The following is a 23,914-nucleotide window of genomic DNA, read 5'->3' as shown; positions in this document are numbered from 1 at the left end:
CTGCTGGGTTGGATAGAGGCGGGCGGATGGATTTAAGAAACTTGCGCCGTGAGAGGGACTCAAACCTGTGATCATTGGATTGAAAGTACAGTGTGCTAACCAATAAACCACAACAGCAGCTATTAATATTATCGTTTCCTACAAATGAATTCCGATTGACCCGAGTTTGATTCCTGACAGTGGTAAAGGTCAGAGGTGAGTAACACCAGGTCCAAGTCCTAGGTGAGACTTCCAACTGAAATGGCAACTAAAAAGGCCTTAAACTAGATTCAAAGCTTTCGTGACTGCAACTAGTTTGATGATCCAAATTCAGCCAAGGGGAAATTCACCGTTTGGAAATGGGTCAAACAAAATGTGTTGCTCCCATAAGAATTAAGGAAACTGTTTATGGAAATAATTTCCTTCCTTAAAGATGTCTTTAGCCTCAGGCATGTCCAAGTAAGGTCCCCGGAGCGTTGTGTTTACTCTGCTCAACTCCCACGGTGGTATCTTGGTAACCATCAGGCTGCGTACAGCGCAATTACAAAACCAAACTCTACAAATTCTAAGAAACACAAATGGCAGACGAACAGTGAGAATTGTTCATCACCGAGACCTCTTATCAGACAAGGTCAAAGGTCGCACAGCCGTAAATGCATACGGTAGAGCTGAGTCTGTAAAATTCACTTTTATAATACTGCAGAAACCTCTTTTATCGCAGGGGGCCAACGGATTTAGCTTAGTCACATGTCAAAAGTCGTAACTATGCATCAAACGCCGTGGCATTCCACTGATTGTGATACCTCCCGTGTGAATGGCCTCTGACCCCAATCACCTTGAATGTGTCCAAATGTGTCAGAGCTTGGAAGCTATGCAGACATTAAGCTTGGTTAGTACTTGGGATAGATCACCAGGGTATAGCTTGGGCTGAGAGGTTGTCAGGAAAAGGCTGGACAGCATTGGATTCTTGAACCTATTTGTGAAGGTGCTTTGAGTGCCGTCGCCAACTCGTACCCTTGGTCGGTTTTCTCCACAGGGTTCCACTTTACCCCCGTATGCCTCACTAAAGTTCATTAATGGACTTGACCAAGCATCCCAATGCAAGGGGCAGCAGCAGCACCACCCTCCTGAAAACAAGTCTTGAGACTCGGTAAGGCTTTCCTCAGGAAAATAAATAGCAGTGTTATTTTTATTATTAAAAGCTCGATTTTGCCACGAGAGCTTAATCATTCAACTTGTTTCTTGCACCGGAAAACTATTGGCGGCTGCATCTGATGGGCTAATGCATGGCTAATGTCACAGGATAAGAACGAGGATTTGGCAGTGTCCACCTCCGTTGTAAAGTGAGCAATGTCATCAGTGAAGCACATGGATACTTTGTGACTTCCCATCTCAAGCCGCATTTGTAAACCTACAGTAATTAATTTAAGAAAAATGTTTTTTGATGATGCTTCTACGTTGGCAGTGGCGCAGACTCAGAAATAAAAACGATGTATCTATATCAACGCATTGGTCAAAACACTGTGTGATCTTATTCTTTGGTTCTTTCGGTAAAGTCACGTAGATAGAAACATAATAATAAAAAACTAAAGTTTTAAGGCAAAATTTACTGTGTGATCTTATTTGGAAATAAATATATATATAATAGACGTTTCGGGAAATGTGCCTCGATCATCTGCTATAAATAAGGGCCCCTGTCCAAACTGTAACTTGTATTTATATATTTATTAGCTTTACTACACGGCCTACGCAGAGGGTGGGGGGGATGCGTGACGTCAGCAGGCACACTGCGTGACGCTGCGGCATGCGGGTGACATCAGAGATGTGACGTCACCGCTCACTTGCCATGAAAAATATATGCATTATTGGGCCCCCCCGCCCCCCAAAATACCAAAGTATATTTTTACACTTTTTGCATTGTGTACAGTCTGGAAGCTACCCACATGCCAAATTTGAAGTTTGTTGCATGTCGGGAAGTATGCTTAACATTTTGAACAGACACACATTCACAAATTTCCCTTTTATAGAAATAAGATGTTCCTTTTAACTAAAAGTTCATTAGGTCGAAAGCAGTTTACAGTTGTAACCTGCCACAGCTCACTCGCCTATCTGGGTTTCAATTCACTGCTCCCTTGATGGCGAATCAGTCCTAAAATGGCACCGTCACTGAACAACCCTTTGTTTGGGCAGTATCACGTCCTATCACGTCCTATCACAGAGTAGGATCGCGCAACCAACATGCCTGCAGTAAAAGCCCCACTAGCACCGGGTTGCACGTGAGACTCTGAGCTCACAAATGAGCACTGTCCCCGTAGTTCGTTATACCCTATCATCGGGAGTAGAAGATGGCAGCCCACTCTGTTAAGTGGGAAATCACGACAAATGCTATCAACGCGGCAACCTAACATCGATCACTGACCTCACAGTCTCCAGAGCAACAACAACACAAGCCACGCCAATGGCCCTGTTCTGGGCCAAACAACACACCAGATAGGCCCTGGGACAAGGATCCTCCAACTTAACATTGAGGGACTCTCCTGGGCGAAATGCGAGTATCTCGAGAACATAATGAAACCATACGTAAGAACAATCGATTTTTTTAATTCCAAGTTTTTTTTATTCACTGAAATTGGCTGCGTGGGGATGGATGGGAGTAATTGTCACACCTGTGGGTGACTGAATTTTATTGTATTTGTTACACAGATGGTCTCGTTTAGCAAGATGTCTGGCTATTTTACAATTTAAATCCGTGCTGATGCATGAACACAGCAGTAGCAACAAAAACACGTTAATATTGCAAATGAGGACAACAAGGCCCTTAAGAAATGTTGCACAAGTAACAAACGAAAAATGTTGATTGGTCAAGTGAACACATCGACAGTCATGACTAATCCACTGCTGGATAAAAGCCTCCCCCAACCCCCCCCCCCACCGCAAGCCGTTGCGACAATACAATCCATCGAGCTTCAGCACACAAGCAGATTTAATAGCTTCATCCCCACGGCGGTTATCCTCTAGGGCACGATTCCCTCCCTTGGCTGCCACTTAATTGTTATGATTGCCCAAAAGTCATCAACCCTTCAAGCCAAGTTTCCTGACCGAAGCCCGCTTCCTTATCTAAAGAGTCAAAGCCCACTAACTTATCTCAACAGTCGATACAATGTCTCTAACTTTCTTGTGTTCTCTATCGCATGTGTTGTTGTTCCTCCTCCTTCTGTCTGTCAATGTAATTTCAAGAAAACACCTATCTGTGCTTCTTTGTATACTCTTTGAATTATTATAAGGCTAAAATAGTAATATAATTTCTTGATTCGGGACAGCCTCACCGAGTTTCAAGCCTCTTTTTTGTGAGGGTCCTGCACTGGGATGTTTGGCCACTGCGGACACAAAGCGGGGGATAGCGCTCAAATCTCTGCACAAATGGATTCAAGAATCAATTTCTGTACTTCCATCTCTGTAGCCCAAACCTACAACACCTGCTATATTCCCAGGAAGTATTGCTTGCAGGATACGTTGTGGTATGTCATTCAAAAGTCCCAATATGCTGTCATCTCACAGAATTTTTCACGAATTTTTATATTTTTCCAAATGACTGACAATTTACAGTTCTTTGCTAATCCACTGCCTCCCCATGCCATGTCATCATGGGGATTTGTGACCATACTTCACAAAGCTGATCGGTGGGGTTTGGTGAATTAAGATGACAACACAGGACTGATTTATATATCCCAAGTCACTGATTATGGCTGTGGCCAGGTGCAGGAACCCAGACCTCGCTTGCGACTAATTTGGTTCATAGCGCAGAGCACGAACCACTGCACCACCCCCAACGACTATAGCAAGCAGAGAAAAAAATAACTTTTCAAAGAATGCTTTTCACTGAAGGCAGAAGGATAAAAAAAAATATGACGTCCACCATTTTTGTCTTAAATAATTAACACCGCCAGTGAAACGCCTGAAATATTTAACTAAAAGCAACTTAATTACCAGACTTCAAATAAGCGTGACATTTATACAAAATTCACGAGCCAATTCGAACGTTTCCGCCAGCCCAGCGCAATGCCTCGTGCAGATTGGCGGACTAATGAAGTCTCGTAAGCGAGGAAGGGCAAAGGCCCTTTCAGCCAAATGTCAAAAGAGCCGCGCAGGTTCGAGGAGTCGCCCCCCCGCGCCCCTCCACACCATCCCCCAATCGCTCTGCGGTAATCTCCACAGAGAATTTGCGTCAGCATCCCCGGTGTCGCGCATTTGAAGCTGGATGCAAATCTGCTTTCATAGGAGCGGGAAAGGGGGGTTTGTTGGGAGGAGGGGGTGGGGAAGTGTAAAGGATCCTAATGACCATGCCCGTTTGAAGAAAAGCTATAATAAGAACGGCGGCGATGAGATTGATCGAGGCGAACTGCGTTTGCCTCGATCGTTTGATTAACTGTCCCAGTGGGGTTAAGAGGCTAAAGGGGGTTAAGGAGGCTATCGTGGTCAATGCCTTTGACGAAATCACACCTCTGTCAGACACTAGTCCAGCCCTTACCTACCCCACCCTGATACAGCCGACAAGTGCCCCCCCCCTTCACAAATATCTGTTGAAGGTGGACAGCTGCCTCGAAGGTCTGAGCTCTTAGCCGGCACCGCTGAGATTCTGGGTCTAAATCCAGGTGGCAGTTGCCTGTGATTAAAGCCAGGTTTCTCAAGGTTGACCAGATGATGGTCTTGGACCAGTCACCAGTGACTTCCACAGAGACTGACAGACTTGTATGGAAACCCACAAACCTCTATAGAGACCCATAGCCTCATATAGACCACGTTCTGATTAAACTGGGTTCTCAAGTATAGTGACTAGAGTGAGTGGATGTCAACACGGTCACCAATGACTCGTGACATCAATTATGTTTTTATGCTTAATATGGCTAAACTCCATCTCTGAGAATCAATGTGGCAAACATGACGCTCATGTGGTAGAGCAGGTGGGAAAGTGGTGCCCCTACTTTGTGGACCTGTGGATATTAACTTACGTTGGGCCTGGCTCGAACACCAACATTACATGTGCAGTGAGTCCACGTTTAGTGCCGTATTGCTGCGTCAAGCAAAAACAATTCCCCTTCAAGTAAAGTAACAATAAAAGTTTGGCATGATATGATGTACTAGACTACCACACACAGTGCGATGGCGGGACAAATAACTGAGGGTATGCCGCAGCGTTACTGTATCAATCAGCGTACTGTATCTTTCCGCGTACTGTACCATACCACTCAGCCGCGCAGCTCAGGAAAGTAGTTCGTCGTCGACCGCTCAAAATCCACGTTGTAATGGTGCACGTTATGCGTCAGAATGGGCACATTCCGTGTTTTTAGGGGAGCATTCCGCGCTGTACGAAATGTGTTCGCTTATGGATGGAAGAACCACATTATTGCGATAATGCATTGTGTGGACACGTGTTCAGTGAGGACTTGAAATATAAACAGAAATATGTTTTTAATGTCTGTTCGAACGGGAGACAATAAATTACCTGGTCCAGGTTTTTGAAAAGCAGGATATCCTTGCAGGCCTCTTGGAGCCTGTTTCTCTGTTCATCTGTCTTGGGATGGACCACCTGTGGATACAATACGCAGTCAAAACCAAGACAAAGATACCCGTGTAACCTGTAACAGACTGTTGGGGCAAGTGCTGTTAGTAAGCACCTATAAAGGCCAGCACGGCAAACGAGGGGGTGGGTGGCCAGCACCACGCCCTAGTGGCGATTTTTTATACACTGCACAAGGCACTCATTTGAGGCCGATTCGACCTTGGGGAGGGGCCCCAGACCGGTTCAGATAACAGTCACCGGTATTGGCCGTGAGCGGGAATCAAACCCGGGTTGGAGGGTTCGTTGCGCAGCGCGCTAACCGCTACACAACCGCTCCATGTAATAAAAACGTACACTGAGGCTCAGTACGGGACAACCACATTAGATCACGTCGATATTCAATTCATCATGTCATACAGTGGTTTTTGTTTTTGTTCGATTTTATTGGTTTTCTTTTGTCACTTTGGTGACCCTGGCCACTTGTGCAAATGAGATGCCAATCTCATGGGTCTCTCGTGTTCTCACCTGGTTAAACACAATCAACTACGACTCGAACATATATGCGCATGAAGCCCGGTGGTAGATTCCTATTCAATCAGGGACATGCTCCCGACTTTCAACTCTATGGGAAAAGATCAAACATCGGCCTCAATACGAAATCGAAGATCATCCGATAACATATATATTTGTTTCCTGAATTGAACGGAATAAACCCATTACCAGCTGACCCGTAAGGTTGAGGAGTGGGCAAGGTGGAGGTAGATAATGAGCAGAGCTGCCAACAGAGTCCCAGCGACCTTGTGGCGAGATTGGCCATGAGAGATGGATGATTTATCTGATAATGTATGATGTGACAGCATTAGGATACATTTCCGTATAGAAGTGGAAATTACTTCACTGTGACGTCACTATTGCTTACATATTGGAATGTGTGTATGTGAGACAGAGTCTGATAAACAGAGTGTGAGTGCTATCTGTTCTGGCTCTGGGCCTCCCCTAGATCGACTCACCACTGGCAAGATAAAGGCTGCTGGGTGTGTTGCAGGCTCACAAACAATACTTTCCCCAACATTCTGTTAAAGGCTACACGGGAGATCTTTGCCCTGTTTTGTTAGTGTGTATGAGTGTTTCAGTTTATGTTATTTGTTACACGGGTGGTCCTGTTTAGCCAGTTGCCCGGTTATTTTACAAGGGAGATCCATGGCATGTGAGCACAGCAACAATAGAACGAAGGCAAAAACGTCGACATTGCAGAGAACGAGCAAGGGGTCCCCTTCAGGAATGCTACACAACTAATGGATGAACAAAGACACGAGCACGAGAGCTTCACATCACCGCCAGTGGCAACTTTAGCGGCCGGTTTCTTGACATCGTACGCAAACGATCCAAGCGCTTGGGAGGCAAGCGTTGTTGGATCACAGGGATTTGTGAATCTCCCAGGCCGGTTGGCTTGCGAAGCGGTGGTCAGGAAAGGGCAGTAGAGCAAGTAGAGTGGGCTCGTGAGCGGACTGCGAAGTGTTCTTCTCCAGGTGGGTTTTTTTCCACGTTCTTAAGTTTCTTCAAACACGAAGGCAAATCCTCTTCATTTAAACGTGGCACTGATGAAATATATAAAACAGGATCCTCCTGCGACTTGGTGAGATAAAATAGCGTGACTCTAATAATTATATTATAACAAGTTTTTTTATTGAAAATTATTTTTCAACTACAAAAATTATTTTAATAGATGGTTAAAATGTAACGAATACAATAACTGTAGTTTAAAATAAATGAAATGCAGCAAATGTTTGAATTGAAAATTAAGTTTTACGAGAATAACAGTTAAATTATGAACATCTGAAATGATTGGAAATTAGATCATTTAAAAATGTGAAACGTAAACAATTAAAATAACTAAAAATGAAAAGGAATTTTTAATCTCATTTAAATGCCATTAATAAAAAATATGTTCCACTTTCATAGCTAAACAATGAAAACTACGAACGTTTAACAGTTTGAACATAATAATTGGAAAACAAAAATATCTTAAATTGGCATTTAAAAATACAAAAATCTGAAAATACTCTTTTTTTAAACACATCAGAATATTGATTTATCCTGGAGGAATCCGATGAGCTATGAAGCTCTTTTTCACAAACGTCCAGTAGGGGCAAGGGTCAGCAAGTTGCAACAACAAACAATCCAAACAAACGATAGCAGTGCAAAGTAGAGAAAAGGGTAAGCAAGTCAACAACAAATAAATAAGCAAAAAATGAAGTATATAAGTACATAGCCAAGTATTAATCAATGGCCACGCCGTGCAATAAATCACAGCAACCGAACGTTCGCAACATCGTTTAGCGGCTGTCCGCTCAGTCATCAGCGTCAAAGCGATTACGAGCGGCCGCACGCCACTGATCGCCTGCGCCGATTGGGCCATAAGGGCGCAGACCGACGTGCCGCCGTTCGTAATTAACGAGGAGGGCCTGCCGCCGATGCGTTTGCAAGTCGATTTCCATCAGCCACTCGCTGGAGCGCAAGCCGCGTTAAAGCGATCCATTCGGGACAACTCGGCGGTCGATTTACAAGCGACGGGCGTGCGGACAACGCCGGCAGCATGCGGCTGACAGACAGCAGGAGTTAAAGTTAAGTAGCTCGCGTCCTATTCGGACAACTGTAAGTTTCAGTTATTTTTTGTATTTATTCATAAACTTCAATGACATAATGTGTGGGAGCATACGCCGAGCCTGTGCGTAGCAACAAGCCCCAAATCGAGCCTCCTTCCTAGGGGTCCCTCCTGGCAAAGGCCCCGAGCGAGCTCCCTTCCTATCCCCGAGTCTCGAAGGTAGCGGTCGATCTGACGCAACCACGAGGCCGTGGCCGCTCCCTTGCCCCACCCCCTCACCCAGGAGGTTCTCCAGCTCAGAGAACCTGGTGAGCAGGGTCAACCAAGAGAAAGTGAGGAGCTACAATCCCAAAGTGCCATTGAAATATTAATGGCAAATGAATAAAAAACTTTTCTTCTTCCTTAATTACATTCCAAATGTACAATAACCATATGATGAAAAAGCTATTTTTAGTCCCCAGTACTGTAAGTAATACAACCAATGTGGGGGATAACACTGACAAATTAAAATTCCAATTGATTGAGATTCCTGTCTCGGCGTCCCGCAGAGTCTCAGCGTCCCGCAGAGTCTCAGCGTCCCGCAGAGTCTCAGCGTGCGACACGACGGCCATTATGATGAACTGCTTGAGCAACCCCCTTCATCTCTTTTTGGGGTATTCTTTTTTTAGGAGTGTTTAAGTGCAAAAGAAGACAAGAGTGAGCAATCTTTGGCAGCACGAGATGAGAATTCAGAGATTTGTAGGCATGTAAATTATACTCTCAGACCGGTGGGGAAACGGCAATCAATATCCGTGATTTGATATTGATTTAGGAAATTAAATGGATATCAGCAACATCTCATTACAACACAGCGGAACTGAAGGTAATTGTAAAGAGCATGCACTTTCACTTTGGTATGGTGGAAACCAGGCAGGATTGAATGTAAATAAATTAAAAAGTAATAATAATGTACAGCCCTTCATTAATCCACTGGTGGATGAAGGCCTCCCCACACTGCCTCACTTTGGGGTAACTGAATCATACTTCACCATGCTGGTCAGTGCAGGTTAATAAAAGTGTTTCACGTATCACTCACCCCGCATGTGAGCCATAGCCAGGAATCAAACTCAGACCATAGCTGTGTGGGTAACTATTCCACCACTACTGTGTCCTAATTTTCAGCGCTTTGTCAATTTACTGCTGGATGAAGGCCTCCTCATGTTGTGTCAGTTATGGGGGTTGTTTGACCGTACTTCAGTGCTTGTTGATGAAGGGGGGAGGACCTGTTCAGATACCACCATCCAGTAATGGCAGCTGTGGCCGGGAATTTAACTCGGGTAGGCACGTTCACAGTGGCAGCACACTAACCACTGCGCTACCACTCTTATATATTCACACATATGTCATGCTCAGCATTCAATTATTGTACAAGAGCAATTTTTTCACTTGCTCAAATGGAGCCTGTTTTATGAGGAATGTGCTGCGTCTATCCGACGTGGCATGAAGCAGATAGGGGCCAGACAGGGAATTATTTTTAGAAGTAATTCTGCATCAGCCTTGGACCACACAAAAAAATCAATAAATACCAGAGCCAGTTTTCAAAACAATGACGTTCACAAGTCTGCCATTCAGCACTGGAAACTTGGTTACATATAAAAGTCGAGCAGACGTAAGCAATTGTTAAAAATAAATACACATAGCAGTCGGATTCCACATTAATCAATTGTGCTTTTTTTCATGTGCGAGGAGTTTCAATTGCCTCAATCATTTTGGATTCGGCACGGGCATGAATTCACAGATCACTTTTAATGCCAAATGTATGATGGTAAAACTCCAGTGAATCCTCTGTCCTGTCACTTAAGCTAATAGTGAACTTCAGGTAAAGACTGTCTCGTGGACACAGATGAGAGTGTTCCATTATTTTTAGAGGTATAACAATGCATTGATTCGTTAATATTGATTCTTAATTTGACGACACAAACAGTGCTCGAAACCTGTCCTGCTTCAGCCTACGGTCACTGCCGTTTCCCCTCTGTGGAAGCATTGCAGCACAGGCATCAGTCATCCTGAACAGTGCCGGTGGGACGCACGTGGGCTGGTATTCTGAGAAATGCCGCAATGAAGTACAGTCGTATACCGTCGCATTCTCACCACTGCATGTAGCAAATCGTGCGTGCAAGAGTCTTAGTGCGTGTTTTGTTGTTATCCGTATAGGTTCAATGGAAAAGGGTCACATCGCCCGTGCAGCCTCTGGAAGCGCATGACTTTTCAACTTAACGTCAAAAACAAGAATCAACTCTTGAGTCGATTCAGGTCCGTGAATTGTGATAATTCACGGAACCATCAGTCAGCAAGTGTTTGGGAGTTTTCACAAATCTCTGCTTGATCCACCAACCCCTGCCTCCACAGTTCTGGATCACCACGGGTGGGTGCGTGCCCCACAGACACTGTGCTTCTACAGCGCATGCATCTAGAGCACGTGTGTCGTGTCGATGCTCCGTACCTTCGGCTCCGTGTCCTCCTCTTCCTCGTCTGGGTTGTAGGCCTCGGCACAAACTGTGAAAGACAGTGGATTTATTATGATTATATTATTATAATTATGCTTGTTTACTCAAGTTGCTTGTTTACTGAGTCTCAAGACTCATTCATGAGAGTCTTGCCAAGGAACAAGTACAAGGCTTCATTTAAACAGATGCCAAATGAAGCAATGTAAAACATATATATACAGGTTAGGGACATCATATCATATTGAGTGTTAAAAAACAGCACGCTTGGAATTACACTTAAGAGACAGAAAAATGGATACAGGGATCGGAGAACCGTCACACGGTAGAGATATAATATTAACTGTTAATAAAGTGGAACGGGCAGGACCTGTCGCTAGAGTGGATGATGGCTGGTGGTTTGTTCATGTCCCAAGGTGGTGTTATCGGCACACGATTGCCACTTCCACCAGACACTCCGATAACATTGGTAAAGAGCTAGCCACATGAGAGATTCATTGCAATGGTGGGCAGCACTCAATAAGCTCAAACATTTAACGTCTCCAATTCTTAATTTTACAAAAGCAATGTAGGGTTCCCCCCCTCCCAGCAAATGTATCGCAGACTTTAAAATAACAGGTGCATTTTTCATTCTTAAAACTTTGGACATAACACTTTGAATGTGAAGTTGTGAACCGCCAAGATACTGAGCTAATTTATTTTGGTTTTTTTCTCTCAATAATGTATAACAATATTCCAAATATGCTTTCGGAGAGATGTATAGTTTTTTACTCTTTACTTTTTGGAACTAACATGTTGAATGTGACATTAGGAATTACCAAAGATTACTCTTAACATTGCTCAGGATTTTATTTAGAACATTTTTGTCTTTATCCAAATTATATTCCAACTGCGCTATCAACGGCATGTCTTAACACCCAAGAAATGTCCAATTGTAACTCCTGTAACCAGCGTGCTAGAGAATGGCCCGTGGAATTTTATATGGCGGAACTACTGCTCAGACTTGGTCAATTGCCTTTTATCCACACTAGGGGAGCTGCAGCTCCCCACATGCCCTGCTTCTAGACACAGTACGTTTATGCAAGGCAGTCAAAGCCAAATATTAAAATTTCCCAGCTAGTGTTTCCAATTTAAGTGAAAAATCTCATTGAATTTGATGGGATTTTTTGTGCAGTTATTACAAGTGACTGAAACATGGACTTAAAACTCAAGATATTCGATATAGCAGCCAGGAAAACCATTCATAATAGATTTTTTTGGGTTACGTGTTAAACAGGAAAACCATATTGAGTACGTGTAAGAATCACGAACCCCCCCCCTCCTACACTCAATGGCTGTATTCATTCAACCAAATCTCAGCACTGGAGCATCGAAGCTATAAGCTCACAGACAAGGAAGAAGAATACACAGGTACATGGGGTCCATTCCAAAACCTTATAACAGTCTTAAATACCTGAGCCCATAATGGCAATGACAATGACCTGGCCAACGCCCCTCCCTTTACCCCCACCCCAAAGAAAAATCCCATCCTCCTCCCCCCATCCTGCTCTGATGAGTCTGGTGTGCCTGATAACGTTGATGCCCCTGGTAATACCGTCCAGAATGTTAGGATATTGCAATGTATGATGTGAGGGACGATACGAATAAAATTATGTTTTTTCTTAAACTCAGCTATTCGACAATATACAGTCTTCAATTTATATTAATGAACATAAAAGGCATCACTTATGGTAGAGTATTCAAGATGTGTTTTAGGAGAGCAGTGGCTGAAGCGTTTAGTGCGCTCCACTATAAACCTGGTGACCTGAGTTCAAAACCTGGCCACGGCCATCATCAGTGGCATGCAATATCTAAATCAGTCCTGGGTTGTCCTCTTCATTCACCCAACCGCACAGACCAGCATGGTGAAGTATGGTCACGCAAATCCCAGGATCGACATAGCATAGTGAGGCCTTCATAGAGTAGTGGATTAGCAAAGGGTCAAAAAATTATTATTTTCAGAAAATCTACGTGTTTTTCCAGTCCAGTAAAAACTACGTAAATTTAACAAAAATCCGTGACCTAATTTGCTCGTTAACAATTTAAATTTCGAATGCCATGATTATTCTATATATGTTGATGATATATGATTCAATGAGCAGTGATCATTAGAAAAGGGAATTCGATTTTGAGTGGATATGTGTTGCTCTTAACCTCTAACAAATGTCTATAGCCAGTAGCAGCAAAAAGAAAAAAATATATATTTTAAAAACTCTATTAAATAATTCATAAAGGGTTCTATTGCATTTCCAAACAGAGAACAAAACATGTAAAGGGCAAGCAGCACAGCTGTCCATAAAAAATATATGAAAAGCAGAAACAAGGTAACAAGAAGCAGCCCAAAACGTTTATGTTCACGGATAAAAACACATCTGCACCGCCATGCCATACCATCCAATGCAATACATGTAGCAGTAAGTCCACTTTCGTATGGCGGTGTGTTGATCAGCAGCGTTAATATGCATATATGTTGAACTTCTTTTGCACCGTACATAGCCAACCGTGCGAATTGGAGGTGCGGGGAAGGACAACAAACTAAACACAAAAATAAGTTTTCAATCTAGATTTAGAAATGCTCCAGTGGCTTCCTAACATCGGAAGAGCGTTAAAAACGGCCGTAGAAGCACATCTGAAAGCGTGTGATGCAGTGACCGTCTTTGTTCATTCATCATCATTCATTGTCATCAATTTAAGTTTCGCCGAATTCATGCATCACAGATTTGCCTATTACTTCCTCTCATCTATTTCATTCACCTCATATCCACCATTAGATTGATATGGACCGTTGTTAAGTATTTGTAAAGCGCCTTAATTAAGGCGCTATATAAATTCCGTTAAAATAAGGTAAGACTAGCCAAAAGCCGGATTTCAGGTTATGTTCTTTGACGAGATCAGCAAGATATTGTGGTTCATTTGTGGCAAGCACTTGTGTGTAATTAGTACGACCTTATAATGTATTCATTCAGCAACCGGAAGCCAATGCAGCTCAGCGAGTGAGTCAGTGGACGGCTTCAGGAGCGGACAGGTGGATATCTGAAACTCTGCTGCCGAGCAAATGATCTGAGCGATGGGCAGTTGCTTAATGAGTGGTCTCAGACCACTCATTAAGCAAGGTCGTCTATGACCAAATCACCTGGTATGCGCCCAATCTCGTCAGATTTTGGAAGCTGAGCAGATTTGAGGCTGGGCAGTGCGTGGATAGGCGACCACCATTCCCGCACGCACACAGGTCGTCTTAAGGCTGCTGTGGCGCTATGTGGTGGGCGGTGCAGCAAAACCTATCGTTGTGCTGTACTTCATTATGTCCCCACTTATATGCTCCTGCCTTCAATAAGCTGCCACTCCACCAGCATGAAGCGCAGTAAAATAACCCTCCGCGCAAGCGTGAGGTCAATAAAGTAGTTCACATCTGCTCGATCAACATACAGCTGGCATCACGACACGTGCAATATGTACCAGAGCTGGGCTCTCAGGTGAAATGTCGAATCGACGCCTCTGTCGATCTTGGTTTTGATACTGAACAAAATGAATGACACGAAAATAGTTGGGAGTAAAACATGTCTCAGCTCTGTTTCCACAAGTGCCACTAGACAGGAGGTCACATCGCCAGCATCATCAGCCAGGTCACGCTGGGTTCATAGTAGATTATAATTTGTAGTTAATTATTACCTGTCCTAGAATACATACATACAACGGTGCTGCACGACAGCATATTTCATCTTTATTGTTTGCAACCCACCACCACACCACAAAGGTGGGCTGTGAGAATTACATGAGCACGAATCAGTGAGCCGATCATTATTTACGACTAAGCGCATTTCCTAGCTCGAGACAAGTGAGATTTATTTATATTGCGCAGACGAAAACACTTTAATTTATGTACACGCCGTGGTCTGCATGTATTCATGAGGGTACGAGCAATGGCAGCAGTAGCCAGGATGTCCATGCACAACACACCAAAACAATGTCCAAGAATGTCACAAACTAAAGATGTTGTTTTTCTCCTCCACATAAGCTATTACTGAAGTTGTAAATCTGCGTTACGGCACAATGTAACTGTTATGCACGCATTGAAGTGCGTTCTCTTGGCTACAGGGGAAATCAAACAGCCAAAATAAAAGTGTGCAACGACAGAAAGTCATTAGAATACGTAGGTAACAAGATTAATTTAACAGCAGAACATAATAGAAATCCGAGAATTACTTCAGTGCTAAAATGACACCGGCACTGCTTGCACATACTCCGTGTGAGCTAAACCATGGACCATATACACAACCCTTTTCCACTTCCCAAACGAGCCGTGCCCGGGCTGAACTGAGCCAAACTTGCTTGGCTTTAAAAGCACGGGTTGCTTTTCAACTACACAAGCCGAGCCGTGCCGCTGCATGACGGGCAACGTGTTATATCAAGACATAAGTAGATGATATGATGACGAGAACACATAATATGCTCGTACAAAAGACAAAGATCCCCGGTATACCCTTAACAGACTTTTAGAGTAAGTGCTGTTCGTGAGCACTTATGAAGGAGGGCGCAGCACACGAGGGAGTGGGTGGTCAGCACCAAGAACGGCCGCCTTTGTCTCCCGAGTGACAGTGTTTACACATCACACCAGGTACTCATTTGAGGCTGAAATGACCTAGGGGAGGCCAAGGACCTGAGTTGGAATCAAACTTGGGTCGCTGGTTGCGTAGTGCAGTGCGTTAACCACTGCACCACCACTAACCACATATGCATGCTCGCACACAAAATACAAAGACATGCACACAGATATACAGGCTTACACTCTCGTAAAGAGGAATCTTCGGTGCTGCCAAGGATTTGCTGGACACCACCGTATTAATTTTATTCAGATATGATGACGTCACACATGCATTACACATATGAACCTTATGGCGGTACCCTGGGGTACCATAGTAGCCTGGCTCTCACATAATGTCCGTGATGCAGTCATTTTTAGTCTGTTGATGGTCGGCGATGCGGCAATCGACTCACCTCGACGAGCTGTACAAGATGCACTATTCAAAGTTGAATTTTTCGATAACGGATTTTTTTATCTGTTTGGTGTTTCAACATCGTGGAGTAGCACTGATTTTGGATTGATTGATACCCCAGTCGCGGAGTTAAGTACACCCCTGGAAAATATAGTGTCCAGAAATAAAACATTTAATCGCCTCGGCCATTCTGTATTATTTGGTACCCCGGGGTACCGCCATAAGGATCATATGTCACTAGTGCCAACCCAGGCTAGGATTCAGCTCCAAGCCAGGTTCAGATGTTTTAATGTTTTGTGAGGCCAGCGTAGCAACACCTGTTCCAGCTTGGCTCAGTAATTAGCAAAATGTTTGCATTTTGACTGCTTGTGTTGTGGTTATTGCAAACATGATGCCTTGTATAAAGGTGTCAGTTTTTGTACCAGTTGAAAGGGTAAAAACCTATTACTATATTTTGCCACTGGTAAAGGAGATGTCTCATAGTGTAAATGCTTACCCCGAGCTCTCAATACTCTGATAGTGCGCTGTCTTTGAGTTGTACGCCTTTTGGCGTCATCTGGTCCAACACCAATGGAGACTAGACTCTAGGAAAAGCTGTCTCGGGTGTGGACCAATCAACTTCAAGGACAGTGCATGTCATTATCATCATCAGAGTTGTTTCTTTTTGTTTGCATTTTGACTGCTTGTGTTGTGGTTATTGCAAACATGATGCCTTGTATAAAGGTGTCAGTTTTTGTACCAGTTGAAAGGGTAAAAACCTATTACTATATTTTGCCACTGGTAAAGGATGTATCATAGAATATCATCATAATTTAAGGCAAGTTAATTTATAAACTATTATAAAATTATTTAATATTATCTACTTTTTGTTTATTATAGCTACTTTTTGTTTATTTTTTGCTATGATAATTTCAGATGTTTAACATATTATTGATGTATTTATTAAAGGTAAGTTATAAAAAACACAAGTTATCGAAGGCCAATATCATTATCCGTGAAATATGCTATTCCTCGAACATCTATGGAACATATCCCTCGCGATTAACGAGGAACTACTGTAATGCAAACTCTGTCGTCTACGTCCTCTCCCACCTCCATATTCCACAATGACTCCACCGACCCCCAATCCAATCCCGGGATCAATTTCAATATCACTCTTCTTACCATCTTCCAAGTTCCGCCATGGACTTTCCCCCAATGCCCTCCCTTTCATCTCACTCTACTCCCCACCATGCACTTGTCATTCTAGCAAGAGGTTTTCTATCTCAGCCACCGGGGCAATCGTCACACAATGTTCACTCATTCTTCTCTGCTGCACCAACAACCTGGAAATCCCCTCTCCCACCATCCAGGCTGTTTGACTCCCTGCTCCTGCACAAGTCCAGGCTCAGGCCTTTCCTCTTCTCCTCTGCCTATGACTGTCACTGTCTCGCTCTCTCCCTCTAAAACACGCACACCCCACCGTTTCTCTACCAGCATCTTGAGATCCTGTCGCATTTGGAATGCAATGTAAATGCAAATGTTATCGTATTGTATTAAACACAATGCGTTCAGAACAATAATAAGCAGTCGGTCCCCAAGTGCTCGTTATGTTTCTGAGGGACAGCCGAGACAACAGAATTGAAGGCTTTGTTTATTTAGTCTGTCTAAACAACTAATCCTTCAGCTCCACAAGCTGCCATTCCATGCTACGCAGACGCGGTCCACTGCTTCTCCGCAGTGTGCACACCACTTCTGGACAAATACGTGCTGCTTTTAAAAGGAAAGAGCAATCAAGGTACAAAAAATAAACGTGGCAGTGTACAACAGGCGTAAAACGTCACATCATTTTGCCAATTAAAATCAAACTCATATGCTCATGATTCACATGTCGAATCGTGTTTAAGAATCGACCATTTACAATTCATGTGCACCGTGTTCAAATTTCCACCCGGTCAAATGTCTCTCTGCATAGTCTACAAAAACTAGACACAATTGGTGTCTGATATTCATTACACCGTTTCTAGAATCCGACTGACAAGTATAATTGCTGTCAATCATACCAAAAAAAATCCCAATTCCAGCTTGCTTGAGTGGTTGCAGAGGCCTCTAAAGTGTATATCATGCTCTAGCCCCATTACCTCAGCGAGCACTTTGTATGCAATCATCGGAGGCTAATGGGTCTGTAATTCTTAAAGTCAGTTTTGTCTCCCTGTATCGAACAGAAGAATGATTGAGCCATCATGCCATGGTTGGGTGGGGGGGCTAGTGTAAAAAAGTAAAAATGCCCGATAATTTCACTTTAACAGCTTGTCACGCTTATTTTACAATGTTTCAAACTTTTACCACGTGGTCCAAGAGATTTCAAATTTTGTGACATCTTGAAACCTGTCTTGCCTCACGGCAGATGTGGAGCGTGCGTTCACAGGAAGTTCCTGTTTTTTGATGCTAATGTTGGTCACGTGACCAGGAAGTGACGATGTTAGATTTCCACTGTACCACGCGGGCGTCAGCCATTACACAGATAAGTCAAGATGGCGGCACGCATCGCATCTCAGTGAGACCACAGCCGCACTTGTCCATTGTGGGAGCTTAAGAAGCATTATCTGTAAGTTGTTTATATTCCTATAATATTGGAAATGCTGTTGTAATGTTGGAATGATCGTTATAGCAATGTAAATGCCTTTATGGTGCCGTTAAGTTGTTGTAGTAAATACGAGGCCTAGTTAGTAACGAAGCCTGTGACTTTCCTTATTGTGGATGTTACTTGTGATTAAGTAGGTCGAGTCAGACTTGTGCCTATGTTGCGATCCTGAGAGTGATGACGAAGTATCTCATCCACAGTTTAGTGTTAAGTGTAATGCTGTACATTTGGGGTGCAGTGGGATGAATACACTATGTGCCTGTGTAGTATCGTTGAGAACTCTTGGACGCCGGGGTTGAGGCACACGTATTTATTCCGCAACAGTTGTCACAACCGCGGACATACAACACTGGAGGGGGTATCGGCCCCCTCACCCGGCTAGCTGGGAACACACTTGCTAGCTATCTCTGACCTACCTCCTAGTCCTCCACTAACGGGCTAGGGGAGGCTGTCTGGCCCGACACTGGTAAGTCGGGCTACGGTACCCGGAGTCCCAGAGCACTAGCTCTGGTTCTCGGGACCACGCCGCTGGCTCGGTCCTACGCGGCCCTGATAAGGGCGGCGACCCAGGGGAGTCCAGGGCTCTAGCTAGACGATCTTCTGTCTTCACTGGTTTAGCTTTAACATTGTTCCCCGAGCTCTCCGGCTCATCCCCTTTTATACCAAAACCCCCCGCTGAGGGGTGGGCCCCGGGGGATCACAACTCCGGGTCAGCCCCCCAGGCTGCCCGGTGCGGACGTCGTTGAGAGCACCTCCCCGTGCACTCACGAAGCCCCGCCCACTGTGTTTGTTTCCTGTGTGATCCTATGTATACAGCCCCTCCGTAACACCCCTACACCTGTATGCAACGCACCAGCTTGTGCCTTTGTCTAGTTGTTCAGGGGTAATGTGGGGGCCTGGTCCTTCCAGGATCTATTGTTATCTGAGACAATGTTCTGATGCTGTGGTGTTCATTGTGTGGGTGTTTCCGAATTATAACAGATGCTGTATCTGTGTTTTCTCACCAGTTTTACCTGTTACAATCAATAAATGACGATCGGAGTTGGACGGTCATCCTGGCTCCGAGGGTTTATTGAACACATGGTTATCTACTCGACTAGCGGTGCAACGCAGCGCACAGCGAGGCCGAGATAAAACCTCTTCCTCCGCTTCTCACGGTTTAATTCCCGGGACGTATGATGTTCTTTTTCTATAGAAATCTATGTAAACATAATTTAATATCACGTGTTATGCTTCTATCTTTCTCCCTAAGGGCGACTGTGACTGACTGGCCAATCATTTACCTTTTTTGCAGTTTTCATGCTCCCATTACTTGTTTTGCCATCTTCAATAATTCCTAGTTGTGCCCGCTGATATCTATCTCATTTGTTTACATTTAGGTTAATATTTTTCGTTGGCATATTCATCACTTTTAATAAACCTCCTAGCGTCTTCATCATCAAATCTCTGGTGGTTTTAAATAAGTTGTGTTTTGTTTTACCTTGCCCTTCACTTTAAGATGACCGTCATGACTATAAACTCAAGAGGGTAAGCCTTCACATGGCCCACTCTGTGAAGTAAGAGATTAACACCAATGCCCCCATCAAACTGGCCACCAAAATCAATCAACAAACTCCCGGTTCTCCAGTGCAACTCAATCGACTAGAAATTCAACAACGTCGTCAATAATCACCGTGTGGCCTCAAAAGGAAAATATAAATATATATATAGTATAATAGGCGACGTTTGGTGGCAATGCCTCTTCTTCAAAGCAAAATACAATCGGTGAAGTTTCAAGCAACGAGCAATGGCCAAAAACTCCTTTTAAAACAGTCTTAATGACGACTGAGAAGAGTTTTGTTGTTATTTTTGCTTACACACCACCGTCAATGTAGTGTCACAAAAATGTGTCCATGACGATGCTATTTATTTCATTATTTAAAGTAGTGACATGGATTTTTATCATTTTTGCTTCTATGGGAATTAGAATCTGTTGCTTTAAGACAGGGTGAAAATAATGACCTGAACTAGACTGTCTTTTTCTGCATGGATTTAGCTTTGTCACCTCTGGCTATAGTGAGATGTGACTTGCACTGGCGCCAGTACGTGATCCAAAACACTACCTTGCGCTTGACTGTTTATATCAAGTCAATTCTCTTTTTTTTCAACACAACCGTTTGTAACCAAAGTGTGGTTTTCCATGCGTGGTTGAGGATTTATACTCTCGAACGACCTGCCAGTCGACAAAAGGCAGTGCAAACATGAATACTGCTGGGTGGACAGGGGCATGGGTATACAAGAAACTTGCACCATTGTTGAAACTGCTAGTGCAGAGAAGGAGCTATGGATTTGCTGGAAATTTCCAATCCATAGCTCCATCTCCTACGCCGGAGACCGTGCTTTTAGATCGCAGGTCCAGGTCGCTAACCACGCTCGTCAGCCCGCAAGTGAATGCTGTCTACAGAATGCGTTGAGCATGGCGAGTGTTAGGCGTGGAGTTTTGGTCGCACCGCGAGCACATTGTAGGCGAGTGGTGACAAGCGGACTACCGATCGGTAGAAACCACATGCCCCCTCTTGGGTGGACACTTTGGCGCACAGTTTGGATGAGTTAGCGTTGTTCACAGTTTTTACTGGGGGCTTGGCTCACGGCCCAAAAATAGGGGCCCACGGACTCACCCACTCCCTCCCCCCCACCGCCCCCTTTGTCCCCCACCACTTCAGCAGAACGCGTGACGGCCAGGAAATTAGATTTCTCCCTGGTGCAGCACACGGGGCGGCGGAAACACGATGAGAACAGGGGATGAGGAGGGGCAGGGCGGCCTTCAAGCGAGGCCGCCCAGTTCAATCACCGGGCGTTTACAAGGTCGTGGCGAGACGGAGCGTTCTGTGCGTGGCCTTGTTGGGGATTTTCACTGGCGCCATTCCGGCCCAGTTAACCGCTAATGCGCAACATTGCCCTGACAGGGTTTTACGAGGACTACGTATGTTTGCGATTACCTTTTCACATGTATCATTGTTTGTTTACACAATGGTGATATAGTCAACCTATGTCTGTTTGTTTAATATTCAATGTTTCCATAGCTTAGTTTTGCCATTTGCATTGTGGTCAATCTGGAGGTGATCTGCCCAAGTCGATTTGCACTGCTGGAATTAAACCTTTACTTTGATTTCACATTGATTTATGGTTTGTGAAATATTTTCTATTCTTTTTGTTTTTTGCGCTGATGTCAATTTACTTCATTGCTGTACTTTATTTGATTTGTTTTCCTTTTGCCATTTTGGTGTCCCAGGTCACTCTTTCAATTTAAACTTATCCTGATATCTTAAGCTCTCACCTTATTAAACAGAATAAACTTGGAACGGCACTTGTCCAATCTACTGCTATCTGCCGTAAACTAATATTAACCCTCTATTGTAAATGGAAAAAAATTGTCAAGACAGAAGGGTGCATGCATGCATGCAGGCTCAAAACAAAGACGAGCAGTGATGACAAAAGCAACACGTGATTTCTAGACAGCAAATGGCACAATTGTGACCACCGGATCGATCCTCACATCGTGCCCTGGATGATTCGTGACATCAGCACACTGCACGCACGATGCACACAGCCTTGTTTCGGACCACCAGCTCAACAGAGTCAAACTTGTGTCAATTTTACTTTAGATAGCAGCAGGATAATGAGAACACTAAAACAAGTTTAATCCCTGTTAGGAATAATAATTACACAAAGGCCATTTGGACATGTGTACCGGACAATGAAGGATGCAGTTGAGTAACTTTCCATTGTATAAAAAAAATAATAAGGCCCTTCTGTTTCTCCAGACAAAATTCTGCCCTGAAGGTAACCTACGCGACAGAGAGCATGAATGGGACGCGTCTCTCCTATTGTGGAGATCCTGGGATGTCTCACGGCTGCTTCTGTCGCCAAGTGTGCCAATGGGGCTTGGGTGAAGCTCGCAGGCTGCTGTGAAATCCGGGGCTCGGCTCACGAACCGGACTGCGAGGCTACCGAGTGGCCGTTGGAATGCCGAACAAGCATCCTAGAAAAGAGCGACTTGTTGACTCAAGGCAACGGTAAGGCGACCGATATGGAAAAAAATATTTTAATGATTCGCGGATTGAAATTTATTTTCATGTTCATGTTACATGCATTGAGTCGTGTGTGTGAGAATAAAATGTTGTTCGAGTGATATCTTGAAGGGGGTTAGTGCACTGTGCCCAGGACCGGTTAAGATATCACTCGCCACTGATGTTAGCCGCCCTCTCAAAAACACATTGTTATATTTATAACATACAATCAATTAATACAGTACATTTACAATGATTTATTAACGTTACTCAAATTAAATCAAGGCTGTCGGACTGAGATGAGAGTAGGTTCAAATTGGGTCTCAGCTGCCTGTGTTTAAGCTGGGATCAAAAGGGTGACCATCACCGGACTCGTAGCGAGCGTGCCAACCACCTGGCGAGCCATCGAACAAAGATGGTCACCGCAGCGTGTGCTTTCAGATGCCGCTTCTGCGTCCATCTGCAATGCTCTTTCTTCCGATATTAGAAAACCGCCGGAGCTATGCACTTTTAAATCTAGATTTTAAATGATTTCCTTAGAACTGCTTTTGGTGTTTAGTTTGTTCTCCTTTCCCCGCACCTTCGATCAGCACGGTTGGCTATGTACGGTGCGAAAGAAGTTCAACGTATGAATAAACGTACCGTGCTACCACTCCACCCCACCGTTCACCAACGTCCAATCGTCCACCCCTTTCAGTAATTTCATTCACTGTGGGAGCCGTTTTTACTGGAGATCAGCACGCGGGGAATGTGAAATGTTCCCCGAAGAGCTGGGCCGTAAGGGGGGGACACGAGGGATTAGATAGGAGGGCTGCAGTCCGCTCCCATCCCACACGGTCTTGTAAATTACCCGGCGAGAGGCCCGCGTACAGTGAAACCACAACAACCCACAAAAAACACTCCCTCTTACCCACTCGTTTGCTTTACTTATTTATTTCCATTATTGTTTTAACTCGGTGTAACGTATAGTCAAACCCAGTGCCACGCCAAGGTCGCTAGGGTTATTACAGTCTAATTTATAGAGGATGCTCATTGTTGTTTTTTTGTCGAGTTTGCATCCAAAAAAAAATCAGCGATTCTCATATGCGCGAATCACTTCATCGCCGTGAACGCAAGAACCGATTTCAATAAGGGGAATCATTTCAAGCCTGGTAATGTGAAGCAATATGATGGGCACAGCTTAACCACAGCTCAGGAAATTAGGGTCTGCTCTCACGCACAGAACTTTAAGATTACACGTACATACAGCCCTGCCGATCTACCGCTGGATGAAGATCTCTCCGCACCATACGGATAATGGGAAAGAAATGACCATGTTCGCTGGTCAGTGAAAGTTGGGGAAAGTGAGGGCAGCATAGATTTGGGAGCACTGAAGTAGATTACAACAATGCCTTTGGCGACATTGCCCTCCGCTACCATTGGCACGCATCAGTCTACAGCAACCTATTTGTGCACGGAAGTCACCCAACCGCAACCAGTATGCAGGCTCAAACCTGCTTAGCTCTTCCGATTCTAAAGTTTTTCAATGCATCATGTATCATGAGATTCAGAATCAACGTGAATCAGTGCATCATTAAACCCC

General features: G+C 44.2%; 1 protein-coding gene and 1 long non-coding RNA gene across 2 annotated transcripts in view; both read right to left on the bottom strand.

Annotated features, from left to right (window-relative positions):
- Positions 1 to 23,914, bottom strand: part of LOC144732921 (cAMP-dependent protein kinase type II-alpha regulatory subunit-like) — a 99,606-nt gene that overhangs the window by 29,031 nt on the left and 46,661 nt on the right. The window contains exons 3-4 of the mRNA XM_078614588.1: positions 10,627 to 10,679; positions 5,483 to 5,566 (exon numbers count right to left, since the gene is read on the bottom strand). Coding sequence (XP_078470714.1) covers positions 5,483 to 5,566; positions 10,627 to 10,679 — 137 coding nt within the window. The remainder of the gene's footprint in view (positions 1 to 5,482; positions 5,567 to 10,626; positions 10,680 to 23,914) is intronic.
- On the bottom strand, positions 16,829 to 20,899 carry LOC144732923 (uncharacterized). Its single transcript, XR_013588265.1, has 2 exons — positions 19,122 to 20,899; positions 16,829 to 18,542 (listed from the first exon to the last, which is right to left on the bottom strand). It is a non-coding gene; the product is annotated as an uncharacterized LOC144732923 (long non-coding RNA).

Source organism: Lampetra planeri, chromosome 44 (assembly GCF_965212315.1).
Source record: "Lampetra planeri chromosome 44, kcLamPlan1.2.h2, whole genome shotgun sequence".
NCBI lineage: Eukaryota > Metazoa > Chordata > Hyperoartia > Petromyzontiformes > Petromyzontidae > Lampetra > Lampetra planeri.
Note: the sequence above shows the minus strand (reverse complement) of the source record. Positions and strands in the feature narration are given on the sequence as shown.